The sequence below is a fragment of the Bos indicus genome, chromosome 10, assembly GCF_029378745.1.
Source record: "Bos indicus isolate NIAB-ARS_2022 breed Sahiwal x Tharparkar chromosome 10, NIAB-ARS_B.indTharparkar_mat_pri_1.0, whole genome shotgun sequence".
NCBI lineage: Eukaryota > Metazoa > Chordata > Mammalia > Artiodactyla > Bovidae > Bos > Bos indicus.
Genome location: NC_091769.1, coordinates 28,762,846 through 28,781,469, shown reverse-complemented (window position 1 = coordinate 28,781,469; position 18,624 = coordinate 28,762,846). Strand labels below are relative to the sequence as shown.

At 42.6% G+C, this 18,624-nt stretch overlaps 1 protein-coding gene across 8 annotated transcripts in view; it reads left to right on the top strand.

Moving 5' to 3' along the window:
* Positions 1 to 18,624, top strand: part of RYR3 (ryanodine receptor 3) — a 559,072-nt gene that overhangs the window by 423,536 nt on the left and 116,912 nt on the right. For 6 of the 8 annotated variants that reach the window (XM_070797211.1, XM_070797213.1, XM_070797212.1 and 3 more), the window contains exons 44-47: positions 6,434 to 6,614; positions 8,050 to 8,161; positions 10,793 to 10,913; positions 16,278 to 16,447. In XM_070797211.1, coding sequence (XP_070653312.1) covers positions 6,434 to 6,614; positions 8,050 to 8,161; positions 10,793 to 10,913; positions 16,278 to 16,447 — 584 coding nt within the window. The remainder of the gene's footprint in view (positions 1 to 6,433; positions 6,615 to 8,049; positions 8,162 to 10,792; positions 10,914 to 16,277; positions 16,448 to 18,624) is intronic. The other 2 variants (XM_070797214.1, XM_070797210.1) reach the window with 1 other exon arrangement.

Genomic DNA, 18,624 nt, shown 5'->3' with positions numbered 1-18,624 from the left:
CTGTCCAGGGGAGAACATAGAAGAGAGCGGGATTCATATGTGCAAACTGGTTCATTTATATAACAACCCAGTGAGTTAGATATAGTTATTGTCATCATTTTATGGATAAACACCTTGATGCTTAGAGCCATTAATAAGTACCGTTGCCAGAATCACACAGCTAGTAGACATTTGTGAGGATTTGAACCAGAACAGTTTGGCTCCAGAGGCCAAACTCCACTCAAACCATTATATAGCATTGTCTTGTAAACAGTGTCTCCCTAATGAACAAGGAGAAACAGCATTTTCTCCTTTGAGTTGATCAAAAATTGGAATTGTTTAATTTCTGTTTGGTGCTAGTGTTTGTTTAAAAATAATTTTTTTTAAGCCAAATCAAAAGCTCTTGCTATATCAAAATAATAGAATTAGAAAATTCTTTTCTAACATTATTTTAGTAGTTTCTCTTAATGTTGGTGTTAAATCTTCTTAAACAAGATTTGTTTTTAAGAGAACTTCTTAAAGCATATAATTTTCTCCACTTTATTTTTATTAGCTTGCTGGGAAACCTTGGGTTGTGTTTAACTCTGGGAGGACTAAAGTTGAGAGGTTTCTATTAACCCAGCAATTACAAACTTTATAGCCTGTCTAGACACAGATGTGTCTGGGTGTGTGATTAATCCCTTCCTAAGGTAGATACCAAGTAGGAAAAGATTCCTTACAGATCCGCAAGAGGAAGGGGAATTCCCTGGCAGCCCAGTGGTTGGGACTTGGTGCCTTCATTGCTGAGGGTCCAGGCGCAGTCCTTGGTCAGGAAACTAAGATCCCACAGACCATGTGGCACAGTCCAAAAACAAAGAAGAAAAAGAAGGGGGAAAGTAAATCTGTGCCTCCATAGAGTCCTTGGAGCATTTTAGTGTGTCTTCCTCAGGCTGCAAACTTATCTGAAAACACAATGTGTCCAGCTTTACTGAATCTGTTTCCCTAGGCAGCTTGATCATAACTCGGACGTCCATCGTGTGACATGTGAAGAGTGCATGAGGGGCTGTGAGAAGTGACAGGAGACATGCATGAGAAGCTCTACCCTGAAGTCACTGAAAGTCAAAGCAGCAAACAGAGCAAACTGAAGCAAAATGATCAAAATCATTATATACATACTAAAAAACTCAACTGCACCCACCTCCATAGTGACACATGTGGCTGTGGGCAGGCCAAAAATGATGGTGCTTGTTGGAATCTTGGAATAAAGGAATGCCTGGGGAAGAAGGCAGATGTTGAACAACATCCTGAGGAAAGAAACGGACCTAGTTTAACAGAGTAGTCAGGGGAGAGCATACTGAGAGGCGCTGAGCTGGGAGCCAGAAACCTTTTAGGGTATGACATTTATATCTCAATAATGCTGAAAAAAAGGTCTTTTAGGATCAAGAATACAAATTTAGCATGTTAGCTTTGAAGGGCATAGTAGGTACAGATGCTTAAAAGAATCAGCTGGTTCTGTATTCATGTCTTTAGAGTCATAAAAAATGTAATAACCACTCTTCATTGTGATTGGTATTGATGACTGGGGATGGTTAAGATTAAAATGTCTAAGATTTTGTTCTTGTTGTCAAATTTATAATCCTAGGAAATGGACAGCCTCAGTTCTTGCAAACAACAGCTGATAATTGCGTTGGTAATGCAGTGATGGATAATCACCCTCAGCATTCCATTTGATCCTTTCAAGCCTGTAAATGACATTAACAAGAGGCTTGAGCGTACAAGGTTAGATAATTCAGACATGGACCGTGTTCTCATTAAATATACAGTCTAGTATGAAAAATACAGATACCAAAACATTCATTAATTACACTTGTGTACAATGCTTTAAGAAATAAGATGGGGCGTTTTGGAGGATTACATCCTCTGGAACTTTCAAGTTTAAGCTGATCCTCAAGGGCAAAATGGAATTGCATAGGTCAAGGTTTTATGTCAAAGGAATGGAAAGGAAGAGAGCATTCCAAGCAAAAGAACTTAAAATAGGAATTGTGGTTAGAATACAGACAGTAAGAAAAGCAATGGGCAATCATGATACTCTTGTTAATCATTCCTGTGATGAGAATGACTGCTTAAGATTAAAACGGAGAGAATCATTCCATTTCCATCTAACTTCTCAGGAACATTGAAAACAAGGTGGTAATACGAAGGCAGTGTTGAGAGACTTTGAAGAGAAGCTCTGTGAATGTGCACCGTTATTAATCTTATTATTCATTTGGAACTCCAGCAAAAACACTGTTGTAAGCCCTTGGGCAAAACTAGTTTACCTCAGATCTCTCTTTCCCTTGAAAAATGCCTTCAAGATCAGTATTCCCCTTCTCCCTTGGGATTTGGTTGGCAGCCCAGCTTACTGAGCTACAGGTAATTAGAAGAGACTGTTCTCTTCTCTTCTAATCAGACCAACCTTTCTACCTTGCAAAACCTTCAGAAATCCTTTTCCTTGGTCCCCTCTCCAATTAGCATCAATGGTTGCACTTCAGTTCCTTCCTCTTGCAGAGTGCTCTCTGCATCCCCCACAGATGACCAATATCCAGTGATCAAGCTATAGCTTCCTGGATCCATTGTACCAGCCAACCTAATTAGCTTAGATGTGGCATCTGGTCCCATCACTTCATGGCAAATTGATGAGGAAATAATGGAAACAGTGAGAGACTTTATTTTGGGGGGCTCCAAAATCAGTGCAGATGATGACTGAAGCCATGAAATTAAAAGATGCTTGCTCCTTGGAAGAAAAGCTATTACCAACCTAGACAGCATATTAAGAAGCAGAGATATTACTTTGCCAACGAAAGTCCATCTAGTCAAAGCTACAGTTTTTCCAATAGTCATTTATAGATACGAGAGTTGGTCTATAAAGGAAGCTGAGTGTTGAAGAATTGATGCTTTTTAAGTGTGGTGTTGGAGAAGACTCTTGAGAGTCCCTTGGACTGCAAGGAGATCCAACCAGTCCATCCTAAAGTAAATCAGTCCTGAATATTCATTGGAAGGACTGATACTAAAGCTGAAACTCCAATACTTTGGCCATCTGATGCGAAGAACTGACTTATCGGAAAAGACCCTGATGCTGGGAAAGATTGAAGGTGGGAGGAGAAATGGACGACAGAGGATGCGATGGTTGGATGGCATCACTGACTTGATGGGCATGAGTTTGAGCAAGCTCCAGGAGTTGGTGATGGACAGGGAAGCCTGGCATGCTGCAGTCCATGGGGTCTCTCAGACAAAGAGTCAGACACGACTGAGCAACTGAACTGAAGACATAAGATTCAGATAAAATAAGGCTACCTTGGCAAATGAATTTCAATAGCAAACTCAATACAGAACTCACAGTCTTAATTCTTCAAATCCTTTTGGACACTGTGGTCCACGTTCCATCAAGCTTCATGACACTGATCACTTTGGAAAGAACAAAGTTAATTTCAGCATACTGGTTAAGACAAGGGTTGACCCATAAGTGTTTCCATTCTGAGAACTGAGAGAATCTGAGCACAGTGTTTAAATAAGCTTGACTAATAGGGTTGAATTTTTTCCTCCATTTTTGACACTTAAAATGTCAAAGTTTTAGCTTCATTATTCTTGTAATAGGAAATGACAACTGGGAGTGTAGATATATGTGCTACCTGAAAGGTGTTGAAGGCCAACAATATTTTAAAGTTGTCAACTGTGGGTTACATCTATAACTAAAAATACTTGCTTTCAAATATACTGATTCTCCTGGTGCTTTTCTTTAAGTATCTCTCTGTGAATAATCTCTATCGTGTATAAATGCTAGGTTGACCTCATGGAAAACATGTCCTTAGAACTAGCATCACTTCTTTATCTGAACTCCTCTGTAAACAGTACAATGTCAACCTCCCCTTGGGTTCCTTTCCTTCCTGATTCTTTCCACCATATCATTATTGTGACTATTTTACCCTTTCAGCATCTCCTGAGAATTTTCTTCACGTGGATTCTGGTTTAGTTAAAAACAAATGCTGTTTTGATACTATATTAGATGAAACTTGAAGAAAAACTTCTTTACAAAAAAATGTAGTCTCTTCTTGAAGGCTTGAGCTATAAAATAGTGAATGCATGCTGATGGGCTGTATAAATTCAGTTTAATGAAACTCTATTCTGAATCTAATTACACGGTTCTAAAACTTATGTTGGTGTAAACTTAACAATCTTGGATTTTACCTGTGGTATAGAAGGTCAAGTGATAAGAAAGGATGTCAGCAGGCCACGCTTAGACCAGGAATACTGGTAGACTGTCCAGGGCTGTGAGACACAGCAGTGTGTTCACATGTGAGTTTGAGTGGGACCAAGTTAATTTCAAGTATTTGGAAGCAAGCTCAGCCCTTCTAATGCTGTGGACATGATGGAAGAAATCTCTGCACATGAGTAAGACTAATGGACTCACCCTAAAACTAGAAGAGGCACGAGTATCTCAACAGGACAAATGAGACTTGGTGAGCTGGTGCAGTGTGCCTACTCACACAGGGATTTGCTAAAAATCTAGAGGAAAAGCCAAGCTTTATAGGTTTCCATTCTAATGCGCCATTGTAAGTTGATTCATAAAAATGTTCATTACACAGAACTTAAACTCTTGTGATAGTTTTAAAATACATCTCTAAATTCTTCCTTGTACCTCCCTCCAAAAGACGGAGCCTACTTCTTCTGCCTTTGAGTGCGAGCTGGATTCAGTGAACCACTTCTCATGGATAGGATATAGTAGAAGTGACAGTATGTGACAAGGTTGTAAGAGGTGTCGCGGCTTCTCCCTGACGCGCTCTCTTGGATCCTTTGTTCTGTGGGAAGCCAGCTGGCATGTCATGAGAACACTCAAACAGCCCTATCAAGAGGTCTCACGGTGAGGAGCTGAAGCCTCCTGCTCACAGCCATGTGAGTAAGCACGGAAGCTGATACTCCACGTCCAGTCAGGCCTTCAGAAGACGGCAGCCCTGGCTGACATTTTTACTGCAGCCTCATGGGAGATCCCGAGCCAGGGCTGCCTCGCTTAGTCACTCCCAAATTCCTGAACTACAAAAACTATGAGATAATAGTTAGTCTTAGCCTGTTAAGATTGAAGATAATTTTTAATGCAAGGATAAATAATTAATACAACAGCATATCAAGATGCAACCTCTATTATAGAATTGAATCCTCCAATAATATCTAGTAATTTTATAAAAATATTTTTCTTCAGGTTTCATCCAGTACACAGTGTCAAAAAGCCTTGTCTTTGAGGTTTGGCCCAGGGGTGAATTCTCAGACGCAAGTTAAGATTTTGTATGAGACACTGAGACAGAAAGTATGTCTCATGAAATTGTTTGAACAAGCTGTAAAACTACTTTGGATTTTAAAACTGACTCTGAGAAGCATTGGCGATCCCTGTCTACATGTGGCAGTTCACTGCTTAATCACTTCTTTGGGAAGTGATACCCTGTCTTGGTTATCTACGGTTTCTTCCAAACAGAAATACCAGCAAACACAGTCATCCAGTCTTTAGCTCCCCACAGAGCAATTCTAAGAACAACTAAGACAACTGTACCAAGTAGTTTCTTACCCAGATAAATGATTTCAGAAATGCCCTGAGGTCCATCCCCGAGAGTTTCCCTGGTGGCCCAGACAGTTAAGAATCTGTCTGCAATGTGGAAGACTCGGGTTGGATCCCTGGGTTGGGGAGATCCCCTGGAGAAGGAAATGGCGACCCACTCCAGTATTCTTGTCTGGAAAATCCCATGATACAGAGGAACCTGGAAAGCTACAGGCCATGGGGTCGCAAAGAGTCAGACAGAACTGAGCGACTAACATTGTCATCCCCAAGAGAGACATACCCCAGAGAGAACAGCTGAGGCACGTCACCTCTCCAGATGCTAACCGAAACACACCAGCTTGAGTTACCCTATTACCTCACCTCAAGGAAGCAAGGAAATACCTAATAAGCACCCCAAGGGAGTTAATAAAGACATAAAGGTCCTCTTTCTCTAAGTCACTTGTGAATTAATCAGTAATCCATGGTAGATGCAGTAGTCTATTTCTTGCCCTCTGAGGACCTAAATATACTGAAATAATGTGAATGGCATAAAATCCTGAACTGAGAAGCAAGACTCTGTTCTAATACTGGTTAATTGTACTACTTCAGATAAATAGATTCTGACCTAATTTATCAAAGCTTCCTCTGCATCAGTATTAGCTACTAATCTTAAGAGTATGTGACAAGCTAAACCAAAACTGTTCTTCCAGCCTTATCAGTTAGAAATCAATTCTGGGCAACTTTGTCAGCAGTCCAGTAATTAGGACTCCACGCTTTCACTGCAGGGAACACAGGTTCAATTCTTGGTCGGGAAGCTAAGGTCCTGTAAGTCACATGGCATGGCCAAAAAAATGAAATCAGTTCTGAGGTTGTCCCCTCCAGCGAGATGGTAAAAATGCCTCTTTCCCTTAGGTGAAAGTGTGGAAGAAAATGCTAGTGTCGTGGTCAAGCTGCTCATCAGACGCCCCGAGTGCTTCGGCCCCGCCCTGCGGGGTGAAGGAGGAAACGGTCTGTTGGCGGCCATGCAAGGCGCCATTAAGATCTCTGAGAACCCAGCCCTCGACCTCCCCTCACAGGGCTACAAGAGGGAAGTGTAAGTGAATAGAATTGCCTTCCCGCCTCCGTATGGTTGGTGAGCTCCCCAATATTCTCAGTACATGCATGATAAAGCAAGTGTCAATAACCTCTCTCTGGTAGAAGAAGCACAGGCTCCTTACAGCTGTTGCTCAAACAGCTTAGATCACTTTGTGAGCTTGTTATCTTGACTCTCCCGGTAAGCTTCATGATCAGTCTTATCTTCCCTGCCTTCCATTTCCCCTTCTCCAGTCAGGTCCGTTGGCAAATCCAGAAGTCGCAAGCTCAACCCCCATCACACCCCACCCCCATGCCTCCCTGTGGCATCCCCACCAGAGGAAACTGTATCTAGGCTAAGAGGCCTGGACCAACGGGCTCCAGTCACTGTCTAACTCCAGCCTGTCCCCTTCAGTATTTTGAATCCCACTGTTTCACCTCATACCTCTCATACTTTTAAAAAGAAGGAGCAACCTCCACTTCCTCTTCTGAAAGTGTCTGATTTGATTCCTGGGGTAAAAAGAAAGCTGCAGAATGTGAAAAAATCACAGCTCTACTAATCTTGGAATTTAACAGTTAAAGATATAGTTAGTACATTATCGGCCTTGTGACCTTCCTTTCACTATGTCTTGTGACCATTTCCCTTTTATCACGGCCTCTAAATTAGACCCCAGAATCTAGAGAAGGGATATAACTCAGCCTAGCTTGGGATATAACTCCAGCCAGGGGCTCTTTTTTCTTTTCTTTTCTTTTTTTTTTTTTCTGGTCATCATTTCTGGTAGGTGATCTGGTAGAATTAGAACCCAAAACATAAGCTATCCCAACTTCCTCATGTAACCTGAGAAAAACTGAGGCCCAGAGTCATATAGCTTCTTAGCATCAGAGCCAGGGCCTGAACTTGGCCTTCCTGACTCCTGTCCAATGTGCTTTCCATGTCTGCCTAGCAGGAAAATGATGGAACGGTTGGTAGATGTTTTGGACTTCCCTGATGGCTCAGACAGTAAAGCGTCTGCCTACAATGTGGGAGACCCGGTTTCAATCCCTGGGTGGGGAAGATACCCTGGAGAAGGAAATAGCAACCCACTCCAATATTCTTGCCTGGAAAATCCCATGGATGGAGGAGCCTGGTAGGCTACAGCCCATGGGGTCGCAAAGAGTCGGACACGACTGAGAGATTTCACTTTCACTTTCTTTCACTTTGGGGGTCACAGTGCTGCTCCATGAGTGAGTGTAGTCTTCATGATCCACTCATGTCAGTTAAGTTCATGGGAGTATATTTGGGTCATTTGAGCTTGCTGAGTTAAACCACCTCATTAACATCTGGGGGGAGAGAAAGAGTCCAGTGGAAAGGATGCATGATGCCCAGGGTGAGCAGAGAAAGTATTTCCATATCGTGTCTCGAGCATGGTGCCACCTGCATGACTTCTTTACAGCTCCTTGTGTCGCTTCTGTCTCAGCAGCACAGAGGACGATGATGATGAAGAAGAGATCGTGCACATGGGCAATGCAATCATGTCATTTTATTCGGCTCTTATAGACCTGCTGGGCCGCTGTGCTCCTGAGATGCACGTAAGTGATAAGTGCCCAGAGAGCAGCTTTGAGGGACTTGAATCAGGAACATGGTAGATGTCGTGAAGGTCATTTCTTCTTCTGTCCCTGGCATGTGTGAACGTGCCTTTCTCTCTATTCCTTCTAGCCAAAATCAAAAGTAGTTTCTGCCTCTGGTACCTGATTCTACAGCTTTCTGAGGAATGACTCCTGGGAAAATCTCTGTGTTGTATGATTTCTCTGTGACCCTAGTAGGGCATATCTGCTACATATTCTTGTTTCAGAAGCCTCCAAAAATTACATTTTCTTGCACCTCAGCCTGGTCACAATGTGACCAACTTGATTTCATGGTTGTCTCTGTCAGGACACTCCACATGGAAAATCTTTTTTTGATGACCATGGTGTTAGGCATCAGGAAGATAGTCACGATTCATGTTTGGTTATTTCCCAGCGGTAAGCTTTGCAGATATACTGGAAAAGATGATTCTATTTTTATGAGATGTCTTCTCAAACATTCAGTTTCAAACTGAATTTGTGTATTCAAAGTTGTGTTTTCACCTTCCCTTTTTCATCTCTGCTGAGGGTGGAGACACATACTGGCCTTATTTCTCATAAAGTCTCACATTATTAAGTGAGAGAGGAAATAATTGCTGCTTGTAGGAAAACAGAAAAGATAGTTCTTTCTATTTTAAAAGTACTTGGTAACTGTGTAATAGAACTTTGTTCATTCAGGGCTCAGGTGCTCTCTCCACAGTGTTCACTGCATTTGGATTATGCCAGTGTCTCCTAAAAGTACTTGCAATGCAGACTAGGATGATATAAATAGTGGTTTCTGGTATTGATGAGGTTATATATTTGGTCACAGCCAAGATAACAGTGGGTATGTTGTATTTAGTGCTAATGAAAAGATAGCATTGATTTAAGTAATGGCTTTCAAATTCTTTTGACCAAAAAAATTATTTTAACCATAGTAAGAAATTTGGGGTGGGCTAACAAGATCACTTGGGTTTTTCTGTAACAATTTGATCCAAACAAACTTGTTGAGAAAATTAATATCATTTACATTGTAACCTAATATACATATGTCCAGAAACAAAACTTATCCTTGCTATGGATACTGCATTCTAATAGTTTCTACTCTATTCTAATATATTTCATGCTTTTTAATGCTGGTGACAATCCACTAACTGATTTTATAACCCACTAGTTGGTCAAGACTACAATTTGAAAGATACTGCATTAAAACATAAACTCTTATCTTTCTTCCTGTATGTCATGTATTATCTACTTAACAATGTAGCCTGTTTGGAAATCCATCTACAAGGGTTTAGGGGAACTCTTCCGGTATGGAAGAATCTAGGGTAAAAGTACTGTGTGCTTTTGTGACCCCATAAACTGTAGCCCACCAGGCTCCTCTGTCCATAAGATTTTCTAGGCAAGAATACTGGAGTGGGTTGCCATTTCCTTCTCCAGAAAAGTACTGTAGAGAAAAGAAAATCTAAATCTTCAAAGGGGAGGCTGATCAGAGTTCTTAACTTGTAATAGTTTCTAGTTCCTACTGTGGAACTAGCACCTTACCCACATGGGCAAATCTTTCCATTTCTGTGCTGTTAAACAAATAAAGGAAAATGAAAGGGAGCTAGGGAAATTCTCAGGCGTCCTTCTGTCTTAGGGTGGGGGGTCAGTTCCCTTGATCACCTGTCATCTCTTCACAAAGCAGGTTACACAGTTTGCCTAGTCCCAGGAAGACTGGCCACATGGGATAGCTAAACCCTCAGAGCCCCACCTGGGAGAGAGTTTCTTCCTTGCTTACTGCCCCTCAGATTCAACCTCATAAACACATACACATACTTCTCCCATGGCCCTTCCTGTGTGAATAAGGGGAAGGGATGATGCAGTCATCACTCACAGCTGTGCTCATAGCTAGGGTCACACATAGGTGTCCCCCTGTCTCTGATTCTGCAAGCATTGTGTCCCAGCATGTCACCCAGCTACCTCCTAGGTAGGCTCAGTCCTGAGCTCATGACACTTCCATTGCCAGCTAAGAGCCTGTGCCCAGAAGCGTGCCTGCTGCCCCCACATCCAGGAGGATGTGGCTGTGTACATGCCCACCGTGGCCATAAGAATCAGGCTATCCATTCCCAAATAACTCCCTTGAGATTCTGAAGTTCTCTCTGACATCATCTATATCCCTCTTGTTGCCCTGTTCTCAGCATTAATCAAACTTTTTTAGGAAAGCAAAACACCTAAGTCATGTCTACATTGAGCAGAATTCCAGGGTCTGGAATCATGGCCACATTGTCACCACACTTGTCATGGCTACCTAGAGCTCCCAGGACTGCAGTCACACTGAGACTCAACAACAGGCTGCCATCACTGCTGAGACTACACGACTGTTGCTATCACAGCAAAGGAATCCACTTGCCTTCCTTGGCCAGAGTTATTCCCTCAGTAGCACCTCTTCTAGAAAATCAAGAGAAAGTGCTTCTTTTTTTCTGTGGCCACCCATGTCTAGAACAATTAGGGAGACACAAAAGTGTACCCAACCCATCCCCCTACAAGGAGAATAATTTTACTGCCCAAACTTTTAAGGTGGGGTGGAGTGGGCATATGGGAACTTCATTTATCTTACTCTCCAACCCTACCTTGCAGCTTATCCAGACAGGGAAGGGAGAAGCCATCCGGATCAGGTCCATCCTGCGCTCCCTGGTTCCCACCGAGGACTTGGTTGGAATCATCAGCATCCCCTTGAAACTGCCTTCCCTGAACAAAGGTAAGGGAATGGCTGAAGACTGAGTCCTGCCAGCCTCCCCAGGGCCACCCACTCGCAGCAGGACCCTGTGTGCAGTGCAGGGGTCCTCCCTGCCTCCTACTGCAGGGCAGGCTTCACAGGGACAGGATCTTGCTCTTTTTCTGGCAGTGGGGAGTTCTCTCCTCCCAGCTCCAGCTGGCTGCTTGTCTCCTCTGCTCCTTTGGGTTGAGACTTCCCTACACCATGTCCTATAAATATGGCTTGCCGAGACCTCACTGTCTTCTGAACTCCAGTTGTCTGGAGGGAGGCTGATGGACTGGCACCAACAAGAGCTCTCTCCAAACCTCCCATCTCCTTTGCCTCTGTGCCCCCAAACTGTGCAGCCAGCTGGGGCAATGGAAGGATAGGGTCTGACTCAGGCTCCCTTGGCCATAGTGCTATGTGCCTCACGGCCATGGACCATAAAGGGTCTTCTTCCACTGCTTCTTCTGACATTGGGCATCAGTCTGTGTTAACATTACAAAACTTATACTCTCCCCAAAACACAGAGGCTCTCCATGTCACTCCATCTGCTATCCAGTTAGTTTCCTCCTGGCTGGTGGAAAAGGTGGAAAGATAGCATGCTGCTGCTGCAGTGTTTCGCAAACTGGTGTTCCGCGAGACATTTTGGTAAAGCATGCTAATTGCTGTACATGTTAACAAGGGGTTTGGAGTCAAATAAGTTTGGGAAACCTTGGGATATACCACATTTTTCTGTCTTTACTGAGATATAATTGACACATAATGTTGTATAAGTTTAAGGTATACAGTATGATGATTTGATATGTTTATCAAAATAAAGTAAGTAAATGCATGCTTCACCTTGCATAGTTATCATTTGTTGCTGTTATGGTAAGAACATTTAAGTTCTACTCTCAAAGTAACTCTCAAGTATACAATACAGCGTTGTTAACTATGGTCACCACGCTGTACATTAGATTCCCCCAAACTTACTCATCTTATAACTGAAAGTTTGTACCCTTTGGCCAACACCTTCCATTTCCCTCCCTTCCCCCAACATGTAGTAACCATCAGTCTACTCTCACTTTCTATGAGTTCAATTATTATGAGTTCAATGTATAAGTGAGCTCATACAATACTTGTCTTTCTCTAACTTATTTCACTTAGCGTTATATCCTCAAGGTGCATCCATGTTGCTACACACGGCAGGATTTCCTTCTTTGATAGCTAAATAGTGTTACTCTCTGTGTGTCTGTGTGTGTCCTTATGTATGTACAGACCACATTTTCTCTATCCATCTATCTGTGGACACTTAGACTATTTTTTTCTATGTGTTGGCTATTGTGAGTAATGCCGCAATCAACCTAAGGATGCAGATACCTCTTGAAGATACTGATTTTGTTTCCTTTGGCTATATATCCAGAAGTGGGGTTGCTGGATCATTTGATTGTTCTGTTTGTGATTTTGAGGAAACTCGACACTTTTTCCATAGTGGCTGCACAATGTGTATTCCCACCAACAACAAGGGTTCCCTTTTCTCCTTATCCTCGCCAACATTTTTTATCCCTTGTTTTCTTTTTTTAATAATCTTTCTGCTGGGTGTGAGATGATATGTCCTTGTGGTTTTGATTTGCATTTCCCTGATGGTGAGTGATGTTAAGCATCTCTTCATGTATTTCTTGGCCATTTGTATGTCTTCGGAAAATATCTGTTTGTATCCCTTGACCATTTTAAGTCAGATCATTTGTTTTTGTTGTTGAGTTTTTGAGTTCCTTATATATTTTGGGTATTAACTCCTTATTAGATATATGGTTTGCAAGTATTTTATTGCATTCTGTAAGTTGCCTTCTCATATTGTTGATTGTTTCTTTTGCTATGCAAAAACTCATTAGCTTAATTTGTCCACTTGTTGATTTTTACTTTTGGTGTCATATATCCAGAAAAATCATTGCCAAGATCCTATCAGGGATCTTACCCACTGTGTTTCTTTCTAGGAATTTTAAGTCTTTAATCTATTTCTAGTCAACTTTTGTGATAAACTTTTGTGTAAGATAGGAATCCAAATTCTCTTCATCTCTGATTTTAGACAATTTTATTATAATGTGTCTCCGAGAAGATGGTTTGGGATTGAAATTTGAGGGTGACTTATTAGCTTTATAAACTTAGATGTCCAAATATCTCCTCAGGTTTGGGAAATTCTGTCATTATGTCTTTAAGCTTTCTGCTTCTTTCTTCCTCTTTTCTCCTGGACTCCAGTGATAGGTAAATTGTTTCTCTTAATGGTGTCCCTTAAACCCTGTAGACCTTCTTCATTCTTTTTTTCTGTTTGCTGAATAATTTCAAATGATTTATCTCTGAATTCACTGATTCTTCTGCTTGGTCCAGAAGACACTCTCTATTGAATTTTTCCATTTAGTCATTATATTCTTCAGCCCCAATATTTCTTTTCTGTTCTTTTTAATTTTTTTAATGTTTTGTTCTATCACTTTGTTGAACTCATGTTTTTGTTCTTGCTTTCTCTATATCATTAATTTGTTTATCTGGATTCTCTTGCAGCTCTCTAAGCATCTTTAGAATAACTATTTAAAAATCTTTGTCAGGCAATTCATGCATCGCTGTTTGTTTGGTTTCAGTTACTAGGCATTTACTGTATTCTTTTTGTGGAGCGTGTTTCTCTTGTTCTTCATGAGCCCTGTAGCCTTGCATAGGTATTGTGCATTTGAGGAAACAGTCACCTCTTCCAGACTCTACGGACTGACTTTGGTAAAGAAAGACCTTCGCCTTCAGGTGGGGCTCTTCTGGTATAGGAATGTAAGGCAACTTCAGGTCCAGACAGCACATGATGTCTTGTTGCCTCGGGCCCCTGGGGTCAGCAATATTGACAACTGCATGGTCCTTGGCCGGTGCTGCCTGGGGTCCTCTGTGACCGACAGGGCTGTCAGCTCCCTAAGCAGTGCTTCAGGTCTAGCTGCTAGGGTCCAGGGCAGGCAGTGGTGGTGGTGGCCAGGGCCAGTGGCACACACGCTTGCAGGGACCAGCTGCAGACACACATGTAGTGGCAAGGGCGGGGCCAGCAGCAAAGACCAGAGCCAGCTGTGGGTACACTGGCACCTGGGGAGACCCTGCTGGGTCTCACCTGGTGCATGTACAGCAGTGAAGGCCCAGAATCGGAGCTGGGCGGGCAGTGTGCGGGTGCACAGCTGGGGCGGTAACCCTGCAGCTGAAGGAGTCTAGATGGTGTCTCATGCTTGCACAATCACAGAGGCCGGGGCTGGCTGCTGGTGCAGATTTGGGGTTCTGGCTGTTCCTGGGGAGCAATGGGGAGAGAGTCAGGTGACTGGGCATCTGTGAACACACACAAACCCATGGGACAGAATCCTGTGAAATCTGGATTTTGTGGTGGCTGTGCTGGCTTTTAGTTTCTTCAGTGGCAAAAGCTGCTGGGTCCTCAGCAGGCAGGTCACTGGAAAACCAGGATCTCCTACTGTGTGGCTGATACTGGTCACCCCTGCCCTTCTTTCTTGTTCCTAGGTGTCTCTAGGCATCTCAGCTTTGCCAGTCTCTGGGTAGAGTGAAACCAAAGCTGGCCCTTCATGCAGTGCCCCAGAAGGCTCTGGAAACCAATCACACACCCTACTCTCAGTAACTGGCAAAAGAAACTTTCTAGTTGAGTTTCCTTCTTGGCACTGAGCAGGGCCAGCCTGAAGAATGCGGGCAACATGAAGTCACCCTTCCCTCCCTTTTTGTGCACTTACTTTCAGATGTTTTATTCCACTATATTCATTGCAAGGATTGATGCTGAAGCTGAAACTCCAATATGTTGGCCACCTGATGCAAAGAGCCAGTTCACTGGAAAAGACCCTGATGATGTGAAAGATTGAGGGCAGGAGGAGACGTGGGCAACAGAGGACGAGATGGTTGGATGGCATCACCAACTCAATGGCATGAGTTTGAGGAAACTCCTGGGGATAGTGAAGGACAGGGAAGCCCAGTGTGCCTCAGTCCATGGAGTCACAAAGAGTCGGACACGGCTGAGTGAACAACAAATGTTGCCGCAGTTTATTTGGTGGGGCCCTCCCTAAGCCCTCCAAAGCCCTCCCAAAGCTGGTGTTGCCCATGGGTAGCTGATCTTTGGGGGAGATCAAGCTTGTGGTCTCCTACTCCCCCCATCTTGGTGACGTCATTCTTGAACGTATCACATTTTATAACTTCATGAAGCCTCTGAGAAACCTTGTGGTAAAGAAGATAAATGTTGAACTCAGTGTTTCCCAAACTTTTTGAACACAGAACGCTCATTAGTATCCCATAAAAGTACTGTCTTTTAGACAGTATACTGGATATTTGAGATACTAACTCAGCCTCCCCTGTTCATAAACAGCTCCCACTAGTGCTCAGGGGAGGAGACGCAGGCAGCGTCCTGTCTGGAAGGAGTCCTCTCCTTGCTCTCCCAGAGTCCTGCATAGATGCCTGGGCTGAATTAGGTTTGGGACTGGATAGCACTAAATGTTTGCAACTCTCAGGGTGCCTTATGATGTACAGAATTTATATAAGGTGTGACTTTAGCTTGATCATTCTGGAGCTCTCTTTTCTAGTTTTTGGTCTTAACTAAACTGTAGGAGGAAGACTTTTTCTTTTTTATCCCCTTTAGAGATCCTTTTTGTTCTCCACGTCAAGAAAATTTTTTTTTTTTGCTTCATGGCACTTTCCTCACCTTATCTTTGACCCTTTTTATTAAAATAAGGTTACAATTCTTGGATGATTTCCTGATCTAAATTTCACCTAAACCAGATAATACTCACTAAAGACTGAAAGAGCATGTCCTCAGTGTTGTGCTATTTAGGTTGCAATGCTTATAAGCATGACATACTTTTCAATTTAATCTGCCTTACATTTTTCTCCCTCCCTTTTTTGTGCCATCATTGAACAAAGCAGTAAATCAAGCCCTGACTCCTGGCATTTGCTCACCAACCTCAAGCTCCCAATGCGATATCGCTGAGCATAGAGTTGGACAGAGAATTCACATAGCACCCTGCTGTACTGAATTTCCAACATACAAATACAATACATGTAAATAAAATCAAATATAGATTATAGTACAATAATTGGGAAGTGTTAAGCTTTGAATATTTGTCATGTTTTAAAATATATACTTAATTACAAAGCATAATTTTAATAATGGACATATCTAATATCGGGCTCACTAAATTCCTGAAATTTTAGCAATCAACTCTTCCAAGCCAATATAAACTGACTCTAGCACATTGTATTATTTCAAAAATTCCTATTTCTTGTCAGGAGAACAAGCCATAGACAGACAAGCTCCGTGTTCCACTTGAGACTGTGGAGACAGAAAAGAGAATATGACATTCTCTGTGTTTCTTTCAGATGGGTCGGTCAGTGAGCCAGATATGGCAGCCAACTTCTGCCCTGACCACAAGGCGCCCATGGTACTGTTCTTGGACCGTGTGTATGGCATCAAGGATCAAACTTTTCTGCTCCACTTGCTGGAAGTTGGATTTTTACCTGACTTAAGAGCCTCTGCCTCTCTAGATACAGTAAGTGGTTAAAATGAGAAAAGTATTATTGGAATTAGAAGTGAAGTTTCTATCTACTCCCTGATCACATATTAGTAGCTTGCTTTAAAGGGTGAGAAAATAGAGAAACAAGAAACGGAGGATCTGAATTTCCTGGTCCAGAGACTTAAATGTAGGTGAACTGGACCTGAGATATTCAATCGAGCTCCATCCAGTGCAGTGTCCTTTCCTCAGCACTGTGGTGGTGGCAGGGAGTGGTGCTATCCCGTGCATTGCAGGGTGCTTAGAATCATCCCTGCCCTCTGCTGGTGCTACACACCAGTAGCACACCCCCCAAAGCAATTCACCAGATGTACCCTGGGAGACAGTCACCCTCACATGAGAACCATGGCTCTATCACTTATGAAGAAGGATGGCTGGCAAGCATGATAGGCTGGAAATACTCTTCCTACTCTGACTTCTTACGTTATATGCACTGACCATCAGGAAGGATAGTCTGAAGCTCAGGGCATGACAAGGTCAAGGTAACAGGCCAAGTACAAATCCAAATTTGGCAGTCAAGTGTGAGGTAGGGTAATCCATCATCGACAGACATCAAGACAGGAGGCCCAGGAGTTCGAAAACAAGAATGCCAGGTACTCCAGATCAGGACGAAGCAGAGAGATAGAACACTAGAAGTTCTGGGTTTAAGGGGGAAAGACCAATGAGATCAGCTTAAGTTTTAAAACAAATATTGACCAGCTTAGGGTTGTTTTTAAATTGTATTATTATTTATTTATTTATCTAGCTGCGTTGGGTCTTTGTTGCCACATGTGGGCGACTCTAGTTGTGGCACCCGGGCTTCTTGTTGCCGTGACTTCTCTTGTTGTGGATCACAGGCTTCTAGGTGCACGGGGGCTCAGCAGCTGTGGCTTGAGGGCGTTAGAGCACAGGCTCAGCAGCTGTGGCTTGAGGGCGTTAGAGCACAGGCTCAGCAGCTGTGGCATATGGTCTTAGCTGCTCCACTGCATGTGCGACCTTCTGTACCAGGGATCGAGCTAGTGTTCTCTGCATTGCAAGGTGGATTCTTAACCACTGGACCCTCAGGGTTGTTTTTAAAGAGCCAGTGGCATATCTTCTTGATCAGTTGTAAAGTGTCTCAAAGGCACCACCTGGTGTCCAACAGCAGTAGAAGTCTGAGCTCCGGTGAGGGGTGGTCAGCTAGCCAGTACCTTAACTGGGGTGAATTCTACTTGAACAAGTTACTCAGAAATGGATGGGGTCACCCAGAAGTGGAAAGCAGTATGAGCCCCAATCTGAATGGGCATTCCATCCCTATCTGCGGCATGGAGGTAAGAAATGGTATATCCGTGAAGGCATTAGGGGCATATGGCTGTTTTGTAAAATTAAAACAGTTAAAAGCTTCCACTGCCTTTTTTTTTTTTTTGATCTTTCTTATAAGTTCTTTGATTTAAAAAATAAAAAAAGATTAACTTGTAGGACATTTCCAGGTTTCCTGATCAAAGCGTTCACCTTGTTTATAAATCAGATAAGCAGCAAATAATCTTCTAGAATTTGGTGTTCAAATCATAGGCTTATCTACACACTAGCTTCCACAAAAGAAGCTTTGTATTCAGTTTCTCAGCACATGCATTTTCATGCATTCTCTTTTGAAAACTTTTAAGCCACTGGCATCAAAGCTCTTCATCATTTTAATAACTCTGTCTTTTAAAGAGATAAATGTGGAAGATTAGCTATTTCTTTCCATATGATTACTGCAGCTCCTAGAAGGCAAACTTTTGATAATTAATAGAAACACCCAGAAATATGGACCATTCAAAGAAAACAGTTTATCAAATCATGTTATAGGAAATGTGTTATAGATATAATGGCTGTGATCATCACAGGAAACAAGGATATTTCATCTCTGTGGGCCACAAGGTTTCTTTAGAAGTTCTTCCCTTAAAAAAAAAAAAATGACAGTTAACCATGCTTTGGCTATATTTAGTGTCACTAAGTGGGCCTGCCTTAAATCCAGCCTGTCTAAATGAGCAAGAGAGAACAGTGTGAGTGATGATTACAGCTGAGTTTTAGAGAAGGCCGTAGGTTTCTATTCCATGTACACGTTTTCCCATGAAGAAGTGGGTTCCCTTTAGTGATGTCTTACCCTCGTGCCAATGATCAGATTTCAGATTGCTCACAGTGCTCGTAAACTAGGT